Below are 25954 nucleotides of genomic sequence, written 5' to 3'. Positions count from 1 at the left end.
GACGATGGTTGGAGTGGAAGGTCATCTTAAATAACAAAGCATCATTGTATAGTGTATTTATTAGGCTTTACACGATCAGGATTTTTGGGGCCGATCACCGATCAGAGTTTAAATAAACCGATCACTGATCCGATCACGTCTTCTTTGTCCACGCTCCATTTCTTAAACTCGGCTCCTCCTCGTGTTCCTATCCAGGTACATTTGTGCTGTTGAAACATTTTGCAGATGCTTCCCCACGAGGTTCTTTAGTGTTGCACAGATTGCAAATAGCGTGTGTTTTATCTGTCTGCCCACAACACCCACATGTTTGTTTGAATCCGACAGCTAATGATTCAAGATTCAAAAAACTTTATTGTCCGTCACATCGCAGCGGGGCTCAAAACTAACTGTCGGATTCAAACAAACATGTCGGTGGTGTGGAACTTCTTTGGAGTAAATGAGACAAATAAAACACAAGCCATCTGCAATCTATGCAACGGGAGCATCTGCAAAAAGTTTCAACATGACGACATTGATTGGATCGGCAAATTAGTTTTTCTGTCACATAGTGCTTTAAGACACTCTGCAGAAGCTGTAGATAGAAGTAAATTCTTCATTGGCATTTAGTTAACAGCATTTGGTGCACTGTAAAGCACATTACACTTTTCAGTAAGGCGAGCACAGTGCAGTAGAGCCTCGGTCTTTTGCCGAAATGTCAATACAAATTTAGCCTTTATTATAACATCCATCAGCCAAATTGAAGACATCACAGCCCGAGAGAGGAAGTGATATTTGAAAAAGAGAAAACTTGTACGGACATTGTTAGAGATGTTCTTTTTCACCTCTTTGGACTGTTGCCTGTATATGAGAGGATGATCCACAAATTATAGGATCATTTTATCTGTCATATATTAACAGCCTGGTTGTTGTCTTTGTTTCTGTGGGTCGACAGGTTCTTCCCCTGGAGAACAAGATGCAGAGGCCTCAGAGTTTCACCGTTGTGCTGTATTTAGGAATGGGCATCGTCACGTTCCTCTACATCAGCCTCGGTACTATTGGATACATGTGCTTTGGTGAGCACATAGGGGGTAGCATCACACTCAACTTGCCCAACTGCTGGTAAGATAACATCATCATATCTCTGGATTACAAACTGATGTGGGTCACGCCTGATTGATTTATAACGTTAAAGTGCCTGATCACAGTCTTTTGAGTGTGAATGTCAAACTCAATGTGGCTCAACAAGACCTTCAATCGATGCCACGTGTGCAAACTGCCCAGAACTAAAGGTTGAACCTTAATGTGAATGGAAGAGTGGTGGCAGGCATGCTTCCTTTTATAGAAAACCACCTCTACTTCTGTACGAGTCAGCTGGACTGCAAGGCAATAAATCGCTAAAAAGCTAACGTCCGTAACCTTGGAAACAACGTCCATGTACTAGTTAATCCATCATCCTCAGCAGATTCTTGGAGTTTTCCTGGTTTTCATGATGGACCTATAGTTGTTTAAATTTCCATTTTTCCGAGCACTTCCAAGACTCATCATCCGTATTGGCTTAAACGTGGAGATTGAAATTCAGTCACAATTTCTTTGTATCGCAGCTGCTAAATGGACCTTGTGATGAGATTGTTTTGTCATATTAAAATGAATAATTTCTTCTACATGAGGTTGTGATACTTCAAGCTAATTTAACGTTTTCTAAGATGGTAAAAATATTGATAATATTGAGACTAGCCAAGGTTGTACTGTAGCATATTAATATCTCTTGGTTGTTACAATTAGGAATAAACACTTTGCCACAGTTTCTGAATTAATTCAAAATCATCCAAAAATATGAAAGTTAATAGTTTTACCCAGCTGAATGTATTTAATTGGTAAGTAGGGATGGGAATCGAGAACCGGTTCCAGTTTAGAACCGGTTCCAAACTGTGTGAACCATCTGAATCGGATGCCTCCAAGCTTGTCGATGCAGTCGTTGCAGGCATATTTTAATTTAATGACTAAATAATTACCTTTGTAAGACGAATTTTGAAGCATACTGTAAACTTTTCTACACCATCACATTTAGTTATTCTCATAGAGGCAGGAGACTGTAAATGCTTTGGGGATAATAAAACAGTTACACAGGTTTTCAGTGATAATGTATCAATAATAGTGTTTTTCATCAATTCCCATCCCTATTGGTGTGGGCGACAGAGTGATTGGTAGTTTCTTACCAAAACGCCTCTTCAGAACATTAGTCCAATTTTTTTTTTTTTGTACTAATGATTAAAGTTTAATGTCCACCCAAGAATCTGGTTCAGGTTTTAATTAACAGAGTCCTCTTTTTGTCTGATGAAGAAACACAAGCTTGATACTTACTTATTTTATTCCTTCTGGTGGCTCATTATCTTTCTTTTAAGGGATTTTAAAGTTACTAAAACCACAAAATAACACTCAAGACTGGATGTGTTTGCTCATTACTTGTTACTATCGTCACGGCTGCAGGAGACAGACGTGTCTCAAGTGGACTGATGCCACTAATTAGCGGAATAGATTGCCCGTTAATGAGGTTGAAAACTCAAGCGCTATAATTACCAACATCCCTGTTTGAAAAAGAAGTGAGCGGAAGACAGTCAATATTTGCTTTTTGTTTCACAAGGACTACACATTGATTTCCCCTTCATATGTTGCTTTATGTGGGGGGGTTTTATACATCGCAAACATGAAAACTGAACTCATGTTTGTTTTATGTTTTATGAAAGGTTTTTGATTAGATACATTTCAGTGCACTAAGCATCCTTATCTATAATTAATAGTTTGGGCTATAACTTTGCTATACAACACTGTTCATGCAGAATCTTAATATGTTTCTTCATGTCTGCCCATTTGTCTGTTTTACTTTGTCTTTCTCACATTTCTTTCCCCTCTCTCTTTTTTTAACCATTTCCAGGACATACCAGGCCGTGAAGCTGCTCTACTGCTTTGGTATTTTCATCACCTTCGCCCTGCAGTTCTACGTCCCAGCTGAGATCCTCATACCACCGGTCGTGGCTCGTGTGTCGGAGAGGTGGGAGACGGCCGTCGACCTGCTGCTACGCACCGTTTTGGTCATATTTACATGTAAGTACACCGTGGAGCTATCGTATGAATTAAAAAGATATGGAGACTATGCCAAAAAAAAAGGATTTTCCCCATTAAAGTAACTTTAAATATAGCGAGGCTCTTTTTTTGCCGGTTTGTGCTTCCTTTCTTGCTACTGTAAAGCTTTTGGACATACTTCTGTGGTGCACCCAGTCTCTTTTATTAGGTTTATACAAAATAATGGAGCAGTGACAATCAGTATGCCAGCTGGTAATTTAAAGGGATCCCAGACAAGCTGCTCAAAATGTTAAAACAGGCCACTTTTTACAGCTCTCTTCTTTTTCCTTTTGTCCCAAAAAATTAACCCTAACAAGAGAGGTATAAAAATGGACGGCTGAATTGCTTGTGAGAATAAAATAATACCAGCAATATTAGTGCACTTCCTAATAATGGGGTTTTGTAAATGCAGACAGACATCAACCTCAGGGAGATATTCCTGACCTTCGCTCTGCATGTTGCTGGTTTGAATCTTTGATTGACTGTGAAAATGAGTGTGTTGAAAGAGTCACCTATTATCCTTTGGTGACATTAGTTTCAGCTGATTTTCTGGATCAGCTAACGTGGGGATTTGGTAAACAGTCTCCTAAGACCTACTCAGCTACAAGAACTAGACCTTTTTGAACCAATTAGTTCCAGGTCCTAAACTAGGAAAAAAAAAAAAAAATCCCCTCCCTTGTGTCTCATCTTCCTGCTTTTGTTTCCGTCACAGAACTGTGAAGATTAGGCAAATGAGTCCAGTAAAGGATCAAAATGGTAGCAGCATCTGAGAGTGGATGTGTTGAATTAATAACACATGCAGAGGTGAGAAAGTAGTCTGAAAACCTCTATCCACAGTAGCAATGATCCACTTCTCCTGTTGTCCTCGAGTCAAAGCAGGGAGGGAGGAAGGAGGAAGGAAGGAAAGGAGGGAGGGAGGAAGGAAGGGAAGAAGAAGGAAGGAAAGGAGTAAGGAAGGGAGGGAAGGAAAGAAGGAAGGAGGAAGGGAGGAAGGAAGGAAGGGGAGAAGAAGGGAGGGAGGAAGGAAGGAAAGGAGGAATGATGTAAGGAAATGAGGAAGGAAGAAAGAGGGAAGGAGGAGAAGAACAAAGGAAAAATTAAAGGATGGAAGGAAAGGAGAAAGGAAGGAAAGAGGAAGGAAGGAAATGAGGAAGGATGGAAGGAAATGAGGAAGGAAGGAAGGAAAGGAGGAAGGACGGAAGGAAATGAGGAAAGAAGTATGGAAGGAGGTGGAAGCAAAGAAAGAGGGAAGGAGGGGAAGAAGGAAGGAAAAATTAAAGAGGAAGGAAGGAAGAAAGAAAGAAAGAAAGAAACAGTCAAAAGAGACGGGGTCAGTTTGACCCGGGAGGACGACAGGAGGGTTAATGTTATTAAAGCCTCAGGTTTTTAATGTCAATCAGTTAAGTCTAGTTCTGCAAAATCTAGTTCCTGGAACAGTAGAGCACCAGGAGCTACTGTAGACAGACTAAATTTAGTCTCAGATGCCTTTGAAACACAGGTAAGGTTCCTGAAATCTTGAAGTGGTTCCTGGTAAGATGATTAGTCAGGATGGACTGCCAACTGTTTTAGTGTTTGGTGTCATTAACTTACCTAAAAAAAGTATTCCAATTACTTTACAGTGTGGTATAGAGGTCTTAAAATTGGGGGAAAAGAGAGCACTGATATTAAATTGACACTTGAGATCCTTAGTTTAGTATCAGGAGAGGAAAACTGGATTGGTGCTTCACTTCTGTCACTGTTTCCTACCTTTGTTAGCCCACTTTCTAAGATAAATTAGTCCAGGTCTCTGGTGTCAGGATATCTTTGTTTTATGTTATTGCTTTAAATCTCGTCTACTTATGCTTTTTTTTTTTTTTTTTTTTTAGGGCTGGTTGTCTCTATTAGATCCGTTATTGATGTGGAGTCATTTCAAATTAATTTAAATGTTGCTGCTGAAGGTTTCCCACTGTAGGAGTCCAATGGTCTCTATATGCACTGTATATGGCTAATATAGATATCCAAGCAGCCCCGTGTGATATTAGATGGTGAGACCAGTAGATTGGATTGCTGCTCTCATGAAAACTGTAATTGGATGAAACGAAACGCTGCTCTTTAAAATGATATTTCTAACCTCGCTCTGTGATATTCAGCCAGCAATCTCATGAATTGTGTGTGAGTCTGTATGTGTGTGTGTGTTCTTGTAGGTGACATTTTTACTGCTCAGGTTGTATGTGCATTGTATGGACTTATATACTGTATGTGTGTGTGTGTGAATGTGAGAGTCTCAAAACACAGAATACCACCTTAAAAACACTGTGGCTCATTTATTGGTGGGTTCTTGTATGTGTCCAATATACAATTAGGTGTGTGTATGCATGTGTGTACTAAACAGGGGTGTGTGTATGTGTGTGTGTATTGTGTCTGTATTGTACATGGTTGAGGACACAGTACTTCTACAGATATGTTTGATTGAAGTATCTCAAGGGTGTGTGTGTGTGTGTGTTTGTGTATTTCTGAAAGCATGTCCATCGAGCCGTCTGTGTTTGTGTGTGACACTTGCTGCCTGAATTTGAATTACTGTACGAATATGAATATAGGTCTATTAGTAGCAAGCGACTGTAAAATGCAGTTAATATATTAGTTTAATTACATGTATTCCACTACACTGATGGTCTCTCTGTGATGGAGTGGATCTCTCACGTGAATGGACATGAAACCCAGCAACTTAACAGCCACGTGTCTTCTTAACACACATACACACACACAGACATGCACACGCCCTCACACTCTCCTCCATCTGTTCTCCAGACAGCAGCAAACACTTCCCTGTAATAGCCCTGCTGGTGCTATTTATAGAAGCAATACTCCTCCATTTGTTATTGATTTCCATTCAGCCAGGATTGCTGATCTGGCGTCGTCCCGTGTCGCCCCTGTTTGCTGTGGAGTTGCTAAGACACATTGTGGTCAGTAGGGGGCAGACCTCTACCCATTTAAAGATCATTATGTTCACATTGAGGCTGCCAGGGTTGAGATTTCCAGTCTCCTTGTAACTCAGTGAGTAGATGACTGTGAGTAGCATTTAAATGAGACAAGGTTTTACCTACTACATACTACTACTCCTATAATGTCTTCAATATTGTAACACCTACTAGTGGTTCCATCTGTTATGTAAACAACAAGCGACTTAAATAACTTTATTTTAACCAAAGTTGGACATCCCAAAGTTTCTAAATGCGCCAATTCATCTTCAACTCCAGGAAAATGTAAAATATGATGTAGAAGAAATCTGAATCCATGTCGTCTGGAGGTCAGTTGCAGCCACCATGGGGATGTCTAATCTGCGTGCTGGAAAGGAGGCTCAGAATATTAATAATATTCAAACCTCAGATTTTGGAGGAGTAATGAATATTTTATCATGGTTGTGTGGAACAGGGCACCAGCTTTTTGCTCTTAAGTAAGGATATTGGAGGGGTCATGGGAGTGTGTTCATTCAGTCTATGCAGTCTTTGTACACTCATGAGAATGCTCATATTTGTATCTTGGTGTCTTGGTATCTAGGTGAAGGACTCCACTCTTTGCATTACTGCAGTGAATCATGTTTGTCCATGTTCTTGATGATTGGTCAAACATGTCCTCAGTGGATGTTCTACCTTGCCAAGTTTGTTCCTTGTGTCGTTTATGGACTCAATTTCTTGACATAGCTTAGAAGTGATGTGCTTTCAGTTCATTGAGCTCAGGATCTCTTTTTGGCCTTTATTAGACAGTCAGTGGCATAGAGGCCGACAGGGAACAAGGGCAGATAGGTGGGTATGACATGTGACAAAGGTTCCTCTCTGGACTCAAACCAGGGACGTTGCGGATATGTGACATGCACTGTAACCACTTGGCTTCTGGGCGCTCCAGGATTACATCTCTAAGTTTTGCCAACGATGTAGCTCTGTTTGCTTCTTCATACAAGTGACCTTCATCACACAGTTTGCAGTCTAGTGTGAAACTGCTGGGCATGGTGATATCTACAGTGATACAGGCACTATTTTAGGAAGCCACGACTTGTCAGGACAGTGTACCGCGGCGCTCTCCAAGGTGCTGATAGGACTAGGAGCTATCCACAGTTCTTTGTTTCTTTCTTTCTTTCTCCCACCACCCACAATAATGAAAGTGACCCACCAGTACCTTCTTGAGTCTAATCATTGTTTTCATTGTTTCCCTTTCCAGAAACAATGTTTAGTTCCTGTTATCCATTGTCCTGTTTCCCTCGAGCATTCATCTAGACTCTTAAATGAGTGAGCAACTGCCTGTCAAGATGAGTTAGCCTATTTTTGTTCTGTTTGTCATTTTCTGCACCATAGCTTGACGGCACCAGTGCTTGGTTAGATAGCCTTGTTGGCTGGTGTTTTATTTGTTTTGCATTCATCTCATTTGCATTCGGGTCCTCACAACACTCTGATATGATGAAGACGGAGCTGAGCCCCAAAGGTGAAGCTCTCAATTTACCAGTTGATGTATATTCAGATGCAAATGGCCGATGAATTGGGGAGTTCAGACATCTGGAAGAAGCTCAAACTACTGCTCCTTTGAATTGAAAGAGGACAGTTTAGGTGACTCAAAAAAACCTCCCTCTGGCGGATTTGTTCAACCGGGAGATAATCCTGGGGTGGACCCAGAATATCATGGAGGGATTATGCATCCCACCTTGACTGGGATCACCTCAGGATCTGGAGGACACGCCTGAGGAGACAGACATTTGGGGTATTTGCTTTACCTCCTGCCGACAAAAACCAGTTGGGGGAAAAGTGGCATAAAATGAAAGAATTGATGGATAGGTGGTATTAAAAATTCTTCTAATAAAAGCAGCCGATAAATAGTTTAATCAAGTCAACACAATCAATGTGTTCTTTAAAACCAATTCAAGCTCCTTTGATCCTTCCACCAAGCTTGAATGTCACTTTGATTACATTCTGTAACATAATATAAAAGATAGTACTTAAATACTGGATGGATGGATGGCACATGGCAAACTGACATGATACCGACCTGTGTCTCATTCTAAAACGAGCGAGGCTTTATTGTTTTTCTCGCTGCTGTTTAAAGGCATGCTAAATGAGGCCTTCAAAACAGCTTACTCTGTCAAAAACAAGGAACTGAAGTAGTAATTGAGTTTGCAGCAGGCACACTGAAATCGATGGCTGGTGTACAAGTAATGGGGCGGATAGAAGCTCACGTGCACATTTCATTGTGCTTACAAACAACACTGGTGTCGGCTCGGGAATCAAAATAGTATAGCGGTATGTTCTTAGTGGCAAAAATCATTTTATATAAAATACAGTCAACATTAACCTGTATTTCTTCCTTTGGTTTTTATAAATGGTCCATCAACTTGTATTGGTTGGTTGCATATCGAATGAAATGTTGATGCTAGTATTACTTTTTTCTAACTGTGAACACCCAAAGATCAAAATAGACATATATATTAAATGCACAACCATAAACATAACTTTAGCTGTAACATAAAACTGTGGCAAAAGGGTTCAGTGCAGTATTTTATCATTCATCTGAAAGTCTTTAAAAGGAAAGCATCATCACCGAAATCCTGAAACTCTGGAGTGGCTCGTTCAGACTCAATCACAGTTTTGCCATTTTTCATTTTTATGCCACCTTTCATGAAGTCTATTTTCACACTCAATAACTTGTGTAAGGTGTATTAGTAGCCTCTTGGGGTCGATGCAATATGTAACCTGTACAGCTGAGGATATGCAATAGGTTTCATTCTCCGGGTAAGTGTTGTGTGTCCTACGCACTTGTGGCAATGTTAAGTGTTTTGCATGAAAGCCTCCATTAAATGATGGATGTTTAGACCGGCAATTTATATTACCTGTCAGCCTAGAGGGAGATGTGAAGTGTTCATATCATCTCAGATAAATGTGGCGATCTCAAGTTGAATTTGATACAGAAACTTGTTTCTCAGCTCTAAGGAGTGCTTAAGCTTTTTAATAGCATGTGTGCTTCATTGAACATTATTGTATATGGGGGCAGTAGCCTTACAGCAGGGAAATAGAGCAGTGAATAAGATGTATAGACAGAGAGTATAACATGTATAGACGTCACCAATGGTATTCATTGTAGTGGACAGTCGGTGCTATCCACTACACCTTACAGCTCCAACCAAGAAAAATCCATCTTCAGTTCATTGCCATTCCGCCCTCACCGCACATCACATGGTGTGAAACCTCAAGTCACGGCAGAGTTATTGAGTTACAGAACCACAGCGTTTGTTAGCCCCAGGGTCTTCATTTCCTTTATTAGCTGTGATTGGAGCCTATAGAGAATTATGCAGATGCTACTTGCCTCGCCGTACCGGTTTCTGCGCATGCATGTTGATAAGCTAATAAAAGGGAATAAATGCATACATGTGCCACTTCATGTCTGCAGGTCATTTGCGAGGCAGCCCGTGGTTTCACTGGCGCTAAGCAAGAGTGCGTGTTGAATGTGGAGATGGTGCAGTGGCGAGAAAAGGACGGGCTTCGAGTGGGATCCCGTGCTTGAATGAAGGAGGCGAGGGACAGGGGAGAGGAGTGGAGGAATCATGTTGCTCCTACATGCATATCTGCAAGTAGGAGATTGCGTTGGGTTTTCTGAATCGGAATACGAGATGAGATTGAAGCAGTACATTGTCGTCTGTGTATATAGAGAGTAAACCTTTGAGAGAACTCCTCTGAGAGTCTCTGTCTTTGAATCAAGAACAGATGCTAGTCGTCGGCTGTCCGAAGGGAGAAGCTTGTGTCTTTGTTTTGCTACCACTGGTGTATTTTAGCGATGTGCTGCAGGTTTATCTCAGCGAGCAGCGAAAGAGGTAGCATATATTATACAAGGCCCCTGCACAGCCTTACACAGAGCAGGTGCAGGTGCTCGGATAGTTATTAATATTCTGCACAGAAACAGAAACTACATATTAAAATTAAGAGCAGCAGCACATAGACCCTGTAGCTGCAACAGCAATATCCAGAGAGACTTCTGAGTGCTAAGACTTGTACTCAACGTTCTCCCTCTGAGAATAGTTCAATCAATCAATCAAACTTTATTTAGCACCTTTCATACAGGTTACTTTAGTTCAAAGTACTTCGCAGTTGATTGACAAGCAGATAAGTCAGAACAAGTGTAGACCAAGGATGACATAAAGAGACGGAAGAAAGACGTTGAGCAATTACGAAGAACAATTTGAGACCAATGCTTGCAAGAGATTATAAGAATCTAAAATAAAAAATATAATCAATAAGAGAAAAAATAAGAGCGATAAGAGAAAAAGTTGATTAACCTTCGTGTCGTCCTCCCGGGTCAAATTGACCCCCGTCTGTATTGACTGTTCCTTCCTTCTTCTCCCCCTTTCCTTCCCTCCTTCCTCCCTTCCTCATTTCCTTCCTTCTTCCTCCCTCCCTTCCTCCTTTCCCCCTTTCCTTCTCCCTCTTTCTTTCCTCTGTCCTTCTTTCCTTCCTTCCTCTTTTCCTTTCTCCCTCCCCCCTTTCCTTCCCTGCTTCTTCCTCCCTCCTTTCCTTCCTTTCCTTCCTTCCTTGACTCGAGGACAACAGGAGGGTTAAAAAAGTAAAAACTACATTAAAATAGATTAAAAAGACAAAACAAAAGTTAAATGAAATACAAGAGTTGAAAAGTTGGACTAAAAACTCATTTTAAAAGATCCTAAAAAGACAAAAGAAACTGCCTTTATTTTAAATATAGTCACAATAAAGTCAGTTTCAGTGTGCTGTGGTTAATTTTCACTTTTAGCTTAAGACTATAAACCATTTCTTATTTAAAAGCCAGGCTGAGCAGGTAGGTTTTGAGTTTAAATTTCTTAGACCCTCAGGCACACTGCTGCAGCGGCTCGTAGCATAAATAGCTAACGGCTGCCTGTCTAGTTGAATCTCAACGTTGCTGAAGGATGTTTTATCTTAAAGCGGGTGGCCTCTCCAAAAGAGAAGAAACATTTAAGTGAACAATAGTCAAGAAGTAAAGGATGTGAGATTCAGTGCAAGGGGGGAATTACGCCCTTACTTCTCGTTAACTGTGAATGTCTGGAACCTATTTGTTTACTTGGTGCTTAATGTGAATTCAGTCAGCTGACAGATCATTTTGGGGGCGCAATCTGCTGCGTTAAAATGGCTTCAATTGATGGTGGAAAATGTCACAGGAAGTGCGTTATTGACTGATGTCCCAAATGTATCCTGTTTACTGAGAGCGACCCGTGATTCTTACTGCCGAGGGCTTTTAACTGACAGAACCATAAAAAGGAAGCTTGATGTTACTCTGTGTTTCCAACCGCGACAACAACAAATTCATCTCTTTCCCGGTCATTTGTTTCAGTTTAAGCTTAAACGCTCAGATAAAAGTCAAACGAGAAGATGGCCCTGAGCAAACGTTGCCTCCCTCCGCCGAGCTGTGCTGTGACTTGTGTTCCTGCTGTAAAGGTCAGTTCATTTCAATGCTGGGAGATTTCTCTTGAAGTGAGCGCTCTTCTAATTTACTGGAGATAGGCGGAGGGGTTGGAGGAGAGCATACTGTTGCTGTTACTGTTGTTTTGGATTAGTGGCAGCTTTAGAAATGCCTCGTTTCTTGTAGTTGTACGTGCCATGATACTGATGTGTTACTGGGGTTTGAGAAGGGTTACTTGAAGCCTCAGCCTTTTGATTGCCACTTAACCAGTTGATAAATCCTGAAGCCTCTCTAGTAAGGCTGCATCAGGTGATTCTTGACCACTCAAAGGAGCAAGTCTTGATATACGATTGTGTAATTGTGTGAAAAACACTAAACACAAATATGAAATAATACACAAAACACTGCTGGGTTGAAGATTAAACAGTTATTGTACAATGAGAAGACAGCATACATACAGAGGGTCATCAGCTCATCTCAGAGAGCAAAGAACAAATCTAATCTATTATAGTTTCTGGTCAAACTGAGAGGCCTATATAACTACAGCCAAGACATACATTTACATATATATATTTATTACCCAAAAGTAATTTACCCCCAGACACAGGAAATAGGGGCCTTAAGATATAAATGATTTGCTGGCAGTTGGCCACGTCCTGCCCTTTCCAAGACCACAAATCCTTACTTATTTGGACACAAGCCAGAAAACCAGGTGACCACCAGACCCCTTAATGTAATCAATGAGAGCATTCCTCAAGACATACACGATTATAGGGTCAAAGCAGTGGTCATACATCCATAATCGTGTATTAAGATCATAAACCAACCATTTGTTTCTTTACTTTTACATATTTTCATATTGCAGTCATTTAATTCAGTGTTATAGTACATATTTATACCATGTGGAAGCTTCTGGATTTGAGCTCCCAGTGTTAGTATCAAAAAGACAACGTAGCTGACAGCAATTCACTCCATTAAACCTCCGACCCCGCCATCTGCCCTGTTGATCTGAGCTGAGGTTACAGATGAATAGGTTGTAAGAAATACATAGATTGCACCAATGTTAACCCCCTTCATATTAATGCCATCGGAATAATTGGAAAGCTGCTTTAATCACGCAGAAATTCTCCACATAGTAGCTTTAATAACACTTGGGAAAGCAATGGAAATCCAACCCTAGTATAGATGGTACTTGCTTTCCATGATAGCCCCTTCTTTAATGGAGCTTTAAATAATCAAGTCCAGTCCACCCATTCACTCGTACTCACTGAGAAAGAAACCATGAAAGGACGTCAGTGATTTGTCTCCTGCTCGTACAGCAACTATATTGGCTGCAGTGGTCATTTAATTTTTTTCCTTGCTTTGAAATTGCTCCCTTTGTCTGAGTCACTTTGCCACAGGCTTGAGCCGAGCAGCTAGCGTGTGTTGTAAAGCCGTTGATGGGAACGAGAAAGGACGTGAGGATGTCGCGTGAGCCTCCTCTTCTTCTTCTCTCTGTCTCTTTTTTATTTTTTTTTATTTTGTACTTCATCCTGGAGCACTGTGGCACAAAGGTGGCGTGCCACCGGGAATGCATGCTGCATGATGTCGGACTATAGTGCTGTCATATTTTTACCCTTTCAGAAACATGATGTGTGCACACGTTCACCTTTACATCTCGTGGAGCTGATTCACCTCTGTTGTTTGGCCTTTGCCTCCCGCGCTTGTTTCAGCTCTTCTGAATTCCCTCGTGTCTGTGAGAAGCAGCGATTTCAAAGATCAGACGTGGGGTGACGACATGAACTTACTGTAGGAAACATCTGTTTGAATACACAACTTTAAAAACATCTCAGAAATCACTTTATCCTTTTTAATGTTTGCACAAGAAGTCGGACCATGGAATGATCTTACAATGAAATGAAAAGTTAATATAAGTAATAAACATGTAAGAAACCACTCATTCCAAAACCATGAAAATTAATATGCTACTATAAAAGGAATAATAATCTTCTATTTGGTCTCATTCAGCCACGAGACTATTACTGAGATCCAACACTGAAGTCCTATCTATCTCAAAATACATTTCTGATCTCCTGCCGCGTTATGACCCATCAAGACCTCTCAGATGTTCTGGGACAGGTCTGCTTTCTGTCCCCCAAATGTCAAAACTAAACATGAAGAAACAGCATTCAGTTTTTTTTTTAAGCTCCACGTATCTGAAACAAACTCCAGAGAAAAGTGAAGGTCTGCTGCAACTCTCAGTTCTTTTAAATCAAGACTGAAGGCTTTTTCTGTTTGCTGCCTTTGATTAAGTAAAGAGAGAATTATTCATTTCTTAAGCTGCGCTGTGGCTTTTATTCTTTCATTTTATACCTGGCTTATTCTGTTTTAGCTTATTTTTGTTTTTTTATTCTCTTAGCTCTTTAATGACTCTTTTTGATTAAATTTGTGTCTTTTTTTATGGTCTGTTTCTTTTGCACTTTGTCTCAATGCTTTTATGCTTTTATGTAAAGCACTTTGAATTGCCCTCTTGCTGAAATGTGCTATATATAAATAGACCTGCTATGCCTTCCTTACCTTACCTAAAATTGTCTTGCCTTGGCGTTTCAGTTCATCCCAAAGGCGTTGGATGGGGTTGACGTCAGAGCTCTGTGCAGGCTTAAGTCAACTTCTTCCACAACCAACGGAGAAAACCATTTCTTTTTTTGCCTTTCCTAAATCATTGTCAAAGTTCTCCATTGTCTGAGATTTAATTTTATACTGTAACATTAAGATTTAGTCAACTGGAACGAAGGGATTTAGTCCAAACAATTGAAAAACCTTCCCTGAGCGCACATATGCATATATATCACAGCACCTATTGTGGATAAGGTAACAATTCTTGAAGTCTCACCTGATCACTTGCAAATGACAGGAGGAACCCGTCAACCGTAAAGGTCACATCAGAGATATAAATCAGATTGGCTGGGAGTCTGAACGCCGTGTCTAAATGTGCAAGTCACGTTTTTAAACCGGCCTTATCTTTGAATGACAACCTCTGTCCCCAGACGTCCAAACCACAAGCCCCACTGAGTGTGTCAGCTGAGCTAAAAGAAGCACAGCCAGAGTAGCTGGACTGCGAGCAGACAGGTCAGCCTGAGGATTTCTGTCTTTAGCATGGACTTCCTGCTGGCTAGGGAAGGTCAAACTTACCCTCCAACACCATCTTCCTTCACTTCCACTCCTCCTCTGCCTTCTTTCTGCTTCTCTCAGTCTCTCTCTCCCTCTTAGTTGTTGTCATTCTGTTTGCGTCTAGGTCAGGGCTACTCGACATATTCAGGCCCGTGTCTCAATTTTTTTAGGTCCCAAAAATTATAATGACACTTTCTGTACCTCGGAGCACGATTTCCTCTCATGTTCTATTTCTTTTTAAGACCCCTCTGCTTTCCTTTTGTTGTCTTGTTAAGCCTCCCACGAGCCAAGAGGTAACACCTCACCAGGCCTTCACATGAAAAACAGCAAACAGCTCTGCAATGAAAAAAGAAAAAGAAAAACATAAAAGGCGGTATTGCTGAGGGCATGTTGCTTCAGTGTTCTTTGAAATACAGACGACAGGTTTAGCATTAATAATAATCTTTATTTATGTAGCACGTTTCAAAAGAAATGTTAAAAAAATGCTTCAGAGGGCAATAAAACAGAACAGATGACATAAGAGTAGAGTAGAGACAGCAATAATTACTAAAAAGAGAACAGGGCTACAGCAGATGGACAACAAATACAACAATACAACATTAAAGGGATCAGATGAGTTAAAACAATTCTGCAAAATTCTTTAAAAACTGGTAAAAAACAAAACTGATGTGTACACAGAAAATATTAAATATGTGTAAAAGTATACAAACACACACCCTTGATATTCATATAATGCCATCCTTAACCCTCCTGTTGTCCTCAGGTCAAGGAAGGGAGGAAAGAAGGAAGGAAAGGAGTAAGGAGGAGGGAAGGAAGAAAGGAGGAAGGAAGGAAAGGAGTAAGGAGGAGGGAAGGAAGAAAGGAGGAAGGAAGGAAGGAAAGGAGTAAGGAGGGAGGGAGGAAGGAAAGAAGGAAGGAAGGAAAGGAGTAAGGAGGGAGGGAGGGAAGAAAGGAGGAAGGAAGGAAAGGCGGGTGGAAGGAAGGAAGGAAGGAAAGGAGTAAGGAGGGAGGGAGGGAAGAAGGAAGGAAAGGAGTAAGGAGGGAGGGAGGGAAGAAGGAAGGAAAGGAGTAAGGAGGGAGGGAAGGGAGAAAGGAGGAAGGAAGGAGTAAGGAAGGAGGGAAGGAAAGAGTAAGGAGGGAGGGAAGGAAAGGAGTAAGGAGGGAGGGAGGGAGGGAAGAAAGGAGGAAGGAAGGAAAGGAGTAAAGAGGGAGGGAGGGAGGTGACAAGGAAGGAAGGAAGGAAGGAAGGAAGGAAAGGAGGGAGGGAGGAAAGAAGGAAAGGAGGAAGGAAAGGCGGGAGGGAGGAAGGAAGGAGGCAAGGAAGCAAGGGTGGAAGGAAGTGAGGAAAGAAGTATGGAAGGAGGAGAAGAACGAAGGAAAAAATAAAGAAAAAGGGAGGAAGGAAGGAAAGAAGGAACAGCCAAAAGAGACTGGGTCAATTTGACCCGGGAGGACAACAGGAGGGTTAATAAAGTGTTTAGTACATGTTGACTCTGATGAGGTTAGGGTTTCTCTGGATCTCTTTCTCTTCTCTTCTCTTCTCTTGGATCAGGGAACAATGAGAAGTACTTGATTGAAGCTCACGTACAGCCTCCTAGAGTTTTACGATGTCTGTTAAATATTCTGGGGCCAGTCCAAATTTAGCCTTTAAAAGTAAGTCATAAAATTTTTAAAATCAACTCTAAAATGCAAATAGAGGCAATGCAATGGAGCTATAACAGGTGCAATGTGGTCATTAATACCCATTAAAAGCCTGGCAGCTGAAGTTTTGAACCAGTAGTAGGCGTGACATTTACCTCTGACTAAGACAGGAGTACAGAGAGTTGCAATGATGGAGTCTGGAAATAAAATAAAAGCATAGATGACTTTGTCTGAATTACTAAAGGACATAAAAGTTTTAATTTTTCAAGAAGCACATTTGGACAAACCTCTTGACCTGTTCCTCATAGATACTGTCTTACTTTCTTATCATACTTTATACTATATGTCATACTTTTCTTACTTTGCTTTTCTTTTAACTTTTGTGTCGTCCTCCTTCCTTCCTTCCCTCCTACCTCCTTCCTTCCTTCCTTCCTCCCTCCTTCTTTCCTTCCCTCCTTTCTTCCTTCCTCCCTTCCTTCTTCCCCCCCATTACCTTCCTTCTTTCCTCTGTCCCTTTTTCCTTCCTTCCTCCCTTCCTTCCCTCCTACCTCCTTCATTCCTTCCTTCCTTCCTTCCTTCCTCCCTCCCTCCTTCTTTCCTTTCTTTCTTCCTTCCTTCCTTCTTTCCTTCCCTCCTTTCTCCCCCCATTACCTTCCTTCTTTCCTTTGTCCTTTTTTCCTTCCTTCCTCCCTTCCTCTTTTCCTTTCTCCCTCCCTCCTTCCTACCTTCCTTCTTTCCTTTCCTTTCCTTTCCTCCCTTCCTTCCTTCCTTCCTCCCTTCCTTCCTTCCTTCCTCCCTCCCTTTCTTCCTCCCTATCTTTTTTCCTCCCTTCCTTCCTTTACGTGAGGACAACAGGACCTGTTCCTCAAAAGTGAGGTTTGAGTCATAGATAATATCTTACTTTCTAGCAGAGTGTGTTGTATAGTTGTGGAATGTGAATCAGTGAAATCAGGTTTTTATTATTATTATTATTATTATTAAGCTGTAGGTAGAGTAAGGTTTGATGCACCTCTTCATTACTTTCAGCAGAGCACTTGTGCAGTGTATTTAAATGAGAGCTCCATGAGTTTGAAAGCTCATCAGAGGCCAAACCAACTTTCTGCCAGACGACTGTGTGGGTTGTTTTCTTTTTCTTTCGTTTTTTTTTTTGTGCTGGAACACTTTATGTTAGCATCCCTGCTAATGGACGACCACCAACGCAAGGGTCTCATGAAATGACTGAAATGAATGTGGGGGCATGCATGTGCATTTTTCCACGTAGCACTAATAGCAGGTTTAAAATGACCTAAGACCCCCTCCCCCCAAAAAAAGGAAAAATTCTGCAGCCACTTTTAACCTTTGTGTCGTCCTCCTTCTTTCCTTCATTCCTTCCTTCCTCCCTTCCTTCCTTCCTTCCCTCCCTTCCTCCCTTCCTTCCTTCTTTCCTCCCCAACTCCCTCCTTCCTTCCTGCCTTCCTTCCTTCCTTCCTTCCTCCCTTCCTTCTTTCCTTCCCTCCGTCCTCCCTAACTCCCTCCCTGCTCCCTTGCTCCCCTCCTCCCTCCTTCTTTCCTTCCCTCCTTCCTTCCTTCATTCCTTCCTTCCTCCCTTCCTTCCCTCCTTCAATCCTTCCTTCCTTCCCTCCTTCAATCCTTCCTTCCTTCCTTCTTCTTCTTTCCTTCCCTCCTTCCTTCCTTCCTCCCTTTCTCCCTCCCTCCCTCCTTACTCCTTCCTTCTTTCCTTCCTTTCCTTTCATTTCCTCCTTTCCTCCCTCCTTTCCTTCCTCCCTATCTCCTTTCCTTCCTTCCTCCCTTCCTTCCTTGACTTGAGGACAACAGGAGGGTTAAACACGAGTCAGCAGAATGTCAAACAAGACGACTGTCCAACTTTTGACATGTTCTGTTAGAAAACTCACAAAGAAAGAAAGAAAGAGATTTCATCATGCTGTAGCACCAAATATAGGGTTTGTGTTGTGTATCAAAATTTGACATATTTTACCCCCATTTCATCATATCTGCCAGACACACAACACAATTCTGATGGCATGTGTATTTTGGGATGATTGAACACTGTTTGTTCCCGTTCACCTGAAAGTTAGCAGAAGGTTTTCATTCCTGCACTTTGCTTCAATTTTCTGTTTCTGGGTTTAAAGCAGAAATTTAAATGTCCTCCCTCCACGAGGTCCCCTACCGCCTGCTCATGACCGCTTTGTCCTCATAATCTGATATGAACTTTTCAATCTTATCCAGGAAACGTGATTGCTCGCTCTGTGGCCCGCTTTCCATTTTGATCAAGATGCACGTCAATTATTTCAAAATCAGATTTTCAGAAGAGATTTATATGGATTTATTCATGAAACCAGGCCACTAAACAAGCAGAAAACATGCCTATTTATCATCCTTTTCCTCGCAGCCATACAATTTAGACCAATCATTTTCCCACAATTGTCATCTTCGCAAAATAAGGTAAACAGTCTTGTGCATTTGTTGTAAATCCACCCCGAAGGCCACGGTGAGCCTATTTTCTCACAAATACACATGTTCACTCAACACACTGCTGCACTCCCCTCTGTTGGTGCTTATTACCCTGCTCACGCCTTCAAATCCAGGCGGCTGTTGAAGGCTGAATCTCTCTTATTTAAGATCAGCCTGGGTACAGAGCACCATAATAAAGTAATATGTCCTTGTTTTTACTTGACGTTTAATTTGGGCCCTTTGGTCCGTGCAGCACATGCACATTCATGCCCTCACAGTTTACTATTTCTTTTGTACTTGAGTGCAACAGTAAAATAACATTTTCGCATAGAGTGTGCTTTGATTAGTTTGGTAAAGCGTCGGGTCGTTAACGTCTTTAAAGCATGTGTCTCAAGGCTTTTTGTGCTGCACTTAAACGTAACATGAGTGCAAAGTGTCAGAAAGGCATTCTGAATATCAAATGGATTTTTTCATGACGTGCCAATTTCATTTTGAGGAGGTAGAAATGCCTGTGAACATCTCTTACTGAAGTATTATTATTATTATTATCATTATTATATCCTCCTAGGCCATTTCTGTGCTTTTTTGCCCACTTTAAAGACAGCTGGTGGACATAGACTCTCTAATATTTGCATTTATCAGGTGAGGAGAAAGATGTGAAACCTGACAGCAAAAAAAAAAAAAAATGTATTACTGTATGAAAAGCTTTCACTAAAATAACTGGGATATAAATTTAGATGCTTTTGCTCAGCATTTAACTAAAGTGTTCTGAGATGTGCGGATAAGTCTGCTGTATAAATATGTTTCTATTATTTCATCTTGTTTATTTTAGTATATTGAATTTAGGAATATCAACCTTATTTTTTAAAGGTTAGCCTGCTGCTTTAAGGAATAACTCATAATGTGTTGTATCTACTGTCTTGAAAAGCAAAGTTTTGAGTCAAAAACAGTCCAGCTCTTATTCAAATTAATAAGAAGGCAGGTTTCTGACGTTTGGTGTTTTTATACCTTGATAACATGTTGCAGGTGTGCTGGTTTATAGCCCATCATCTGCAGCTCTTTGTCTCACTGTGGCTATTTCTTATTGTACTATTCCTCTTTGCAATATTTATTACTGATCTATAGCCCCGAACATGTCCGTATCTTTTTCTATTGACCAGTTATTATTTAGTATTTAGTATTGGTATTATGAAGAATAGCTGCACAATAGTAAATTCTGCTTTCTCTTTAACAAAATCACTTCATGTTTTCCTGTAGTTTACTGACTAACAGATCAAACATTTAAAACAGAACAGGGCGATATATTTTTATCATAAACCTTGATATCAATATTGTAGGGATGACTACATTACATCACCTGACTGTAATGCAGCCTTTAAAACCAGGAAAAGACTATTCTTATGCCATATCACGATATCACAATATCCAAAGACGATATCTAATCTCATATCATGATATCACGATAACACGATATCACAATACCGATTTATATCAATGTATTGCCCACCCTTAAAATAGAGGTTTCTTTTCAATCACCAGCACAGCTAACCATATATTGAAGACAGGACATGACTACTAACGCTGACACACAGTCTCAGCTTTAATTTATAACCAATCAAACCACCTGATCATATTATAAATCTGTCTTATTGCTTGACCCAAAGAGATTTCTGATCTCATGGAGTCGTTCCCGGTTAAATAAAAGGTTAAATTAAAAAAAAAAAAAAAAAAAAGGGAAAAAAATCAGCACAGTCCAAATTGATTACAGCCCCTCCAGCAAACTGTCACCTTCTGATTAAATGAATCCTTCCACCAACGCTCACAGGGAGAAGTTGTAACGGCAGCCTCTGTTATCTCCTATTTTTTTTGTAATTTTTAAACAACCAAGAGCCACGATAAATTGAATCCGTAACTTTGATGAGTGTACATCCTGCTTCCACTCAGCCAAAGGTTTTTTATTGCTTTCACTACATATCCTTAGGGTCTAAATAATCAATTATATTCCCTAAGAAACTCTATATCCACTTGTAGAGGATAGAGAAGAAATCGTTTTGTTCTTCTTTTTTATTTTAAGGACAGTCAAACCCTCCAACAAAAGTTTGTAATTGCATAACAAGGAATTATTTGTATTTTTTTTCTCCCTCCACCTCCACCTGCCCACATGTAATTTTTCTTACTCAAGTGTTAATTCTTTTTATTTGGTGCTGGAGCCGCGGTGACTCATACTGGCTTGAGGTACATACTGAGTTAAGACTGTTAAGGTGCATTCAACAACACCTCACTTTCCTCAGTAACAGCAGACTGCAAATAAAGTTTATTGAACTGCCTGAAGTCATCCTCTTCACTATAACGTAATAGCAAGAATGGGACAGGGTTATTTTATATACGATGATCTTTTAGGATCTTAATACAAGTTAATTAGTGGTCATAGAGAAACTTACAGATGACAGAAATTTGTAGAGCTGTAGCAAGTAGGGATGGGTATTTGAATATATATTCTTGATTGATCATCTGGAAAATTAATGATCAATTATCGATTAATCATTATCTTTTATCTTAAAAATGCCATGACACCGGATGCTTGTAAAAGCAGCTGAGCCCAAAGCTCCGAGCCAAACCTCTTCACATATCAATCAATAGAGCACTCTTAAACACAATTGAGCCTCTTTTAGAAACACTTCCAAAAAAAAACAATCAAATCTATTTAACAACTTAATCAAAAAACAGAATATTACTCCGGACTGTCAGTTTTAGCCAAAATATAACGTTAAAGGACTCCAAAATGCACCCAGCCGAGCCGAGAGAGAGAGACAGAGATAGTGGTACTTCACAATTATGCTTATTTAACTAGAGCCTCATAAAACAACACGATTGACTCACCTAAAGACTACAGATTCTTGTTGATTAGCATGTTAGCATGCTCAGGGATCAGTGAGCGCAGCCTGGTGACAGTTAGTCGAGCAGCTGTAACACTCTGATGGGACTGAAGTAGCCGGGATGCAGAGGCATTGTGGTGCTATCCTGGGTACCATGGCTAAGGTGCAGGGTTTACAATGAACTCCGTCATTTTTAGTTTGAAAAGGTCCCACGCCAAACTTCGCCTTGACCTCTCCATGTTTACGTTTGATATCTACGGCAGCTGGTAGGTAGCTGAGCTCTTTTCTCTGTCAAATATCGCCCCCCGTTGGTAAGATGTCTCATTGTTGCCACATAGTGAAATTCATTGCATTGCTTCAATTATCAATCATGCCCATCCCTAGTAGCAAGTAGTCGATTAATTAAACATTATAACATTAGCTATTTTCACTATTCTGTTCATGATTCCAGTAATTTTTAAAGCAAATAAATGTGAGTATTTAATGCTTCTCTTCTCCATATACTGATCATTTCGTCCCACTTGAATTAAACAGAAATTAGCCGTTAAACCACCATCATCACACCACTTTGACTGATTCATTTCTTTTGGCAGCAAAAAGCTTCAGTGTATTAGAAACTATTTAGAGAGCAAGCATTGAGACGTGATTAATCTAAAGCGCAGTTAGTTTTTTGTTTTTTTTGGCTTATTGGGGCGAAGAGAAAAGTTGATTGCTGACTCAATATGTGGATGAAGTGTTGGGGGAGACGGAGGTGAGCCAGAGGTTACATTCACAGAGAAATGCAGGGCGAGAAGCAGGAAAGGAGAGAGAGAGGGATGTAACGGCTGAAGAGGTGCGATGCCAAGTCAATGATCGTTAGAGGTAACGGCTGTTTAGTTAGATGATGTACTCCGTTGGCAGCCATGAGACTGCGTCAGAAAATTGCATATCAGCATATATACAAGTTTAAGGTTTTAACTTTCTTCTTTTGCAGTGTAATTGTTTATAGATTTGAAAGGGATGGCTGGTCAGAGGATCATGACCTCATACTGATCGTCAGGGAAGATGGTCGATCCTGCCCCACTAACACTTAAGTAATGTCATTTACCACAGAAATGTACCATATTGCCCACTCCAATAGCCAAAAGCAAGGATTTAAGTTCTCCATTAAAGGATTTTTTCTAGAAGGAATCACATCTGCAACACGGAGCAAAGTTGTATCTCAGGGCAAAGTCACTCCGCTGTCAACAAAACAGGGAGACGGCCGCTCATGCAGGAGAGACCAAGGATGATGACCAACATATGAGATTATTATCATTTTAAGATATGAGTCATTGATATTTCAGTATTGGTGTCCATGCATAAATCTACTAGTAAGTCATAAAACATGCGTATTAAAAGATGTTTGAGGTGTTTTAGAAACTAGTCGCTGTAAAATGTCCTGATTATTAAGATTATTTGGCTTTTTTTGGAGGTAGTTTATGCTAGAGCTGGGCAATTAATTGAAAAATAATCAAAACCGACATTTAGAAACTCTAATTGACTTAATCTTGCTCATGTCAGTTAATCGTGGTGTTCACTGTTGCCATGACAACAAAGGTTGCATATCTTTAAGGAATTTGAAAACTTGTCTCCAGTGATTCCTTCTTCCTTCCTCCCTTCCTTCCTTCTTCCCTCCCTCCCTCCCTCTGTCCTTCTTTCCTTCCTTTCTCCCTCCCTCTTTCCTTCCTTCCTTCTTCCTCCCTTCCTTCCTCATTTTAACCCAAACCATGATCTTTACATAGTTCTAATCAAGTAAACTAGACATTAACCACAGAGTCACACCTTAAAACATCATTACTTTCACTCCCTAAAGATTCTCATGTGTGAGGGCAGCAGTGGAAAATACTAAACTAAAGAAACTGAGTATTGGGCTGAAAAATCCAGTATCATTTGGACTCTAGACAGTATTATAAATAATTATTAACAATGCTGAAGTGTTAGAGTGTTGTTACGTTAATTTAAGTCCATCTCAGCTATGGGAAACTTGCATGAGGTATTCTCTCTCTTCATCTTCTGCTTCAGAAAAGTCAATTACTTCAACAAAGTAGTTTCAGATCTTATTGATTAGCAAAGATTTTCTATTCCAACAACCTGCTTGTTTCTTTTGTTTTATCCAAGGAGATTTATTTCAAACTTTCTAATAGGATTTAGTTAATACTGCTGCACAGCCTGCTAATGAAACCATGACAACCTAGCATGTCAGTATTGGGCCTTATACATATGAATTAGACATATTGTTTTCATTATCTTCAGGGAGAAAGACAACCTCGCCTCAAATAAAGACCAACTCCTACACCTCTAACATCCAAAATATTTATGCTCTTTTATGAAAAACAAAAATTGAGCCTAAGGGGGAAATAACAGAGCAGAGATGCAAATTTAATACAGCAAATGCATTTATTATAATAGGTGTTTATGCCATTAGTCTACTAACTACATTGATCAGTAGACAGGATACATTTGGATATGGCTGGTAGACCAAAATCTGTGTAATAAAATCTGTTGAGGGACTTACACAAGATCAACTGTGAGGGGAAAGAGGTTTAAGATGGTTTATCTGCTGTCATTAATCTGATGAAGACTTCTATATCCAGCCGGTGTTTTCACTTCTCCATCATCTGAGCTTTTATTTTCTTCAGCGTCAGCCAAGTTTAATCTATATGCTGCATGCACTGCCTGTCTTTACGCTGAGTGGATCCACTCTGGACTAATTAACATTAGCATATGCAGACCTTGACTATTCACTTGCAGTCAGTCTCAGTGAAAACGGCCTGGGAGTCTGTTGGGGGGAGGGGGGTTGAGCTGAACTCCCCTCCATACTCAATGAGCTGCAGTCCACTGAGCAGCAGATCAGCCAGCTCTTGGTGAGCCAGATGAAAACCGGCTCCCGTGTGCCCGAGCTGGAGGCAGCTGGATCTTATGGCTCTTTACTGCTTGATGATTGCTTACGGCAAGGTGAATAAATGAAACGCTAGGATAGAGTCCTCTTCACTGAGGAGAAAAGACAACTACAGCGCTCTCTATCAATCAGTAGGGACGTTTCAATTGCACGAACTTCAGGGTAATTTAGGGGGCCTCCATAGCAGGAACCTCCCCTGAAAGATAATCTCCCAGAACTTTTACAGGGGCGAAAAACAAGCCCCTGCCTTGGGGTATGTACTCGAAAAAAATTCCCGGGTGGGGCTTTACGTTGACTCAAAATAAGCGCCATGTGTAAAACCCAGAGTCCAGTGGGTCTTATCATGGGGTCTGTTCTAAACCTCATACTTTCCTACTACTCGTACTAACTCTGACGTCATTTGAAGTATGTAGTGTGTTTCAACTGTGTAGTATGTGATTTAGAGTATGTGAGAAGTTCCTGGATGGTTTACTAGATTCTCCAGAAATGCAGAGTATGCATCAAGAGCTGACTACTCACACTCACATTACCCAAGATGCAACACAACTTCTGAAAAAAAAAAAAAACTACAAATGTCACAGATCACCAGCTCGGTGGCTTCAAGTTAGCTACAGCGAGGGTATGTTCGCTTCCTGTTTTCAAAATAAAAGCACCAATTCTATCGTTAAAAGTAACAGGTGTTTTATTTTGTGAAAATGACAGGAAGTGCATTACTCTACGGCTAACTTGAGTGGCTCTGAATTCTCAGGAACAAAACTTTAAACAGGTGTTATTTGGACAAATTAGCGTCACATTGTGGATCTAAAGAGCTACTTTACTTTCTTCCTAAAAAGGTTAGAAATGTGGATAAAGTGGTTTATTTACAGAGTTAGAGCTAAAATGAAATCAGCTTCAGCCTGATGATTTCAGCTCGGGTAGGAACCAAATGCATTGTGGGTTATCGTGTAGTTTACTACAGTGTAAACGGTCTGCTTACTATCTGGTCCTTTAGTGTGTAGGATGGAAGTATGTAGTATAGAAGTATGTAGTATGTAGTATGCGGTTTCGAACACAGCCAATGTCCTACTCTGCAATGGAGACACAACGGCTGAAAGGGGGTTCCTGTAAAGTCCCCGCCTCCTAAATTTTACCCAGCAACTTCCTTAATGGAAACGGGACTTTTGAAACAGAAGATCCTCCACTGCTGCTCTTTGCTTCATGGCTCAGGAGAACTCCACCTGTCTGACGAGCGATCTCTCCCAGTGGATTGAAAACTTCTGGCTTCATTTTAGAAACATCCTGCTGGCCAAAAACCCATCTCCCTCCTCCTCTCCTTTCCTTCTGAGTGTCGTAATGACCCGTGCCATCATGGGTTTACTGTTTATACACCCGTCTGTCTGCTGAGCTCTACCTCACAGGTGGCTCATTACTCCAA

At 40.7% G+C, this 25954-nt stretch overlaps 1 protein-coding gene across 1 annotated transcript in view; it reads left to right on the top strand.

The window, feature by feature from the left end:
• The window catches only part of slc36a1 (solute carrier family 36 member 1), a 52646-nt gene that overhangs the window by 20765 nt on the left and 5927 nt on the right, over positions 1 to 25954 (top strand). The window contains exons 10-11 of the mRNA XM_053324190.1: positions 932 to 1098; positions 2912 to 3081. Of these exons, the coding sequence (XP_053180165.1) occupies positions 932 to 1098; positions 2912 to 3081 (337 nt within the window). The remainder of the gene's footprint in view (positions 1 to 931; positions 1099 to 2911; positions 3082 to 25954) is intronic.

The sequence above is a fragment of the Scomber japonicus genome, chromosome 8 (genome assembly GCF_027409825.1).
Source record: "Scomber japonicus isolate fScoJap1 chromosome 8, fScoJap1.pri, whole genome shotgun sequence".
In the NCBI taxonomy this organism is placed as follows: domain Eukaryota; kingdom Metazoa; phylum Chordata; class Actinopteri; order Scombriformes; family Scombridae; genus Scomber; species Scomber japonicus.
This window is presented reverse-complemented; position numbering and strand designations above follow the sequence as displayed.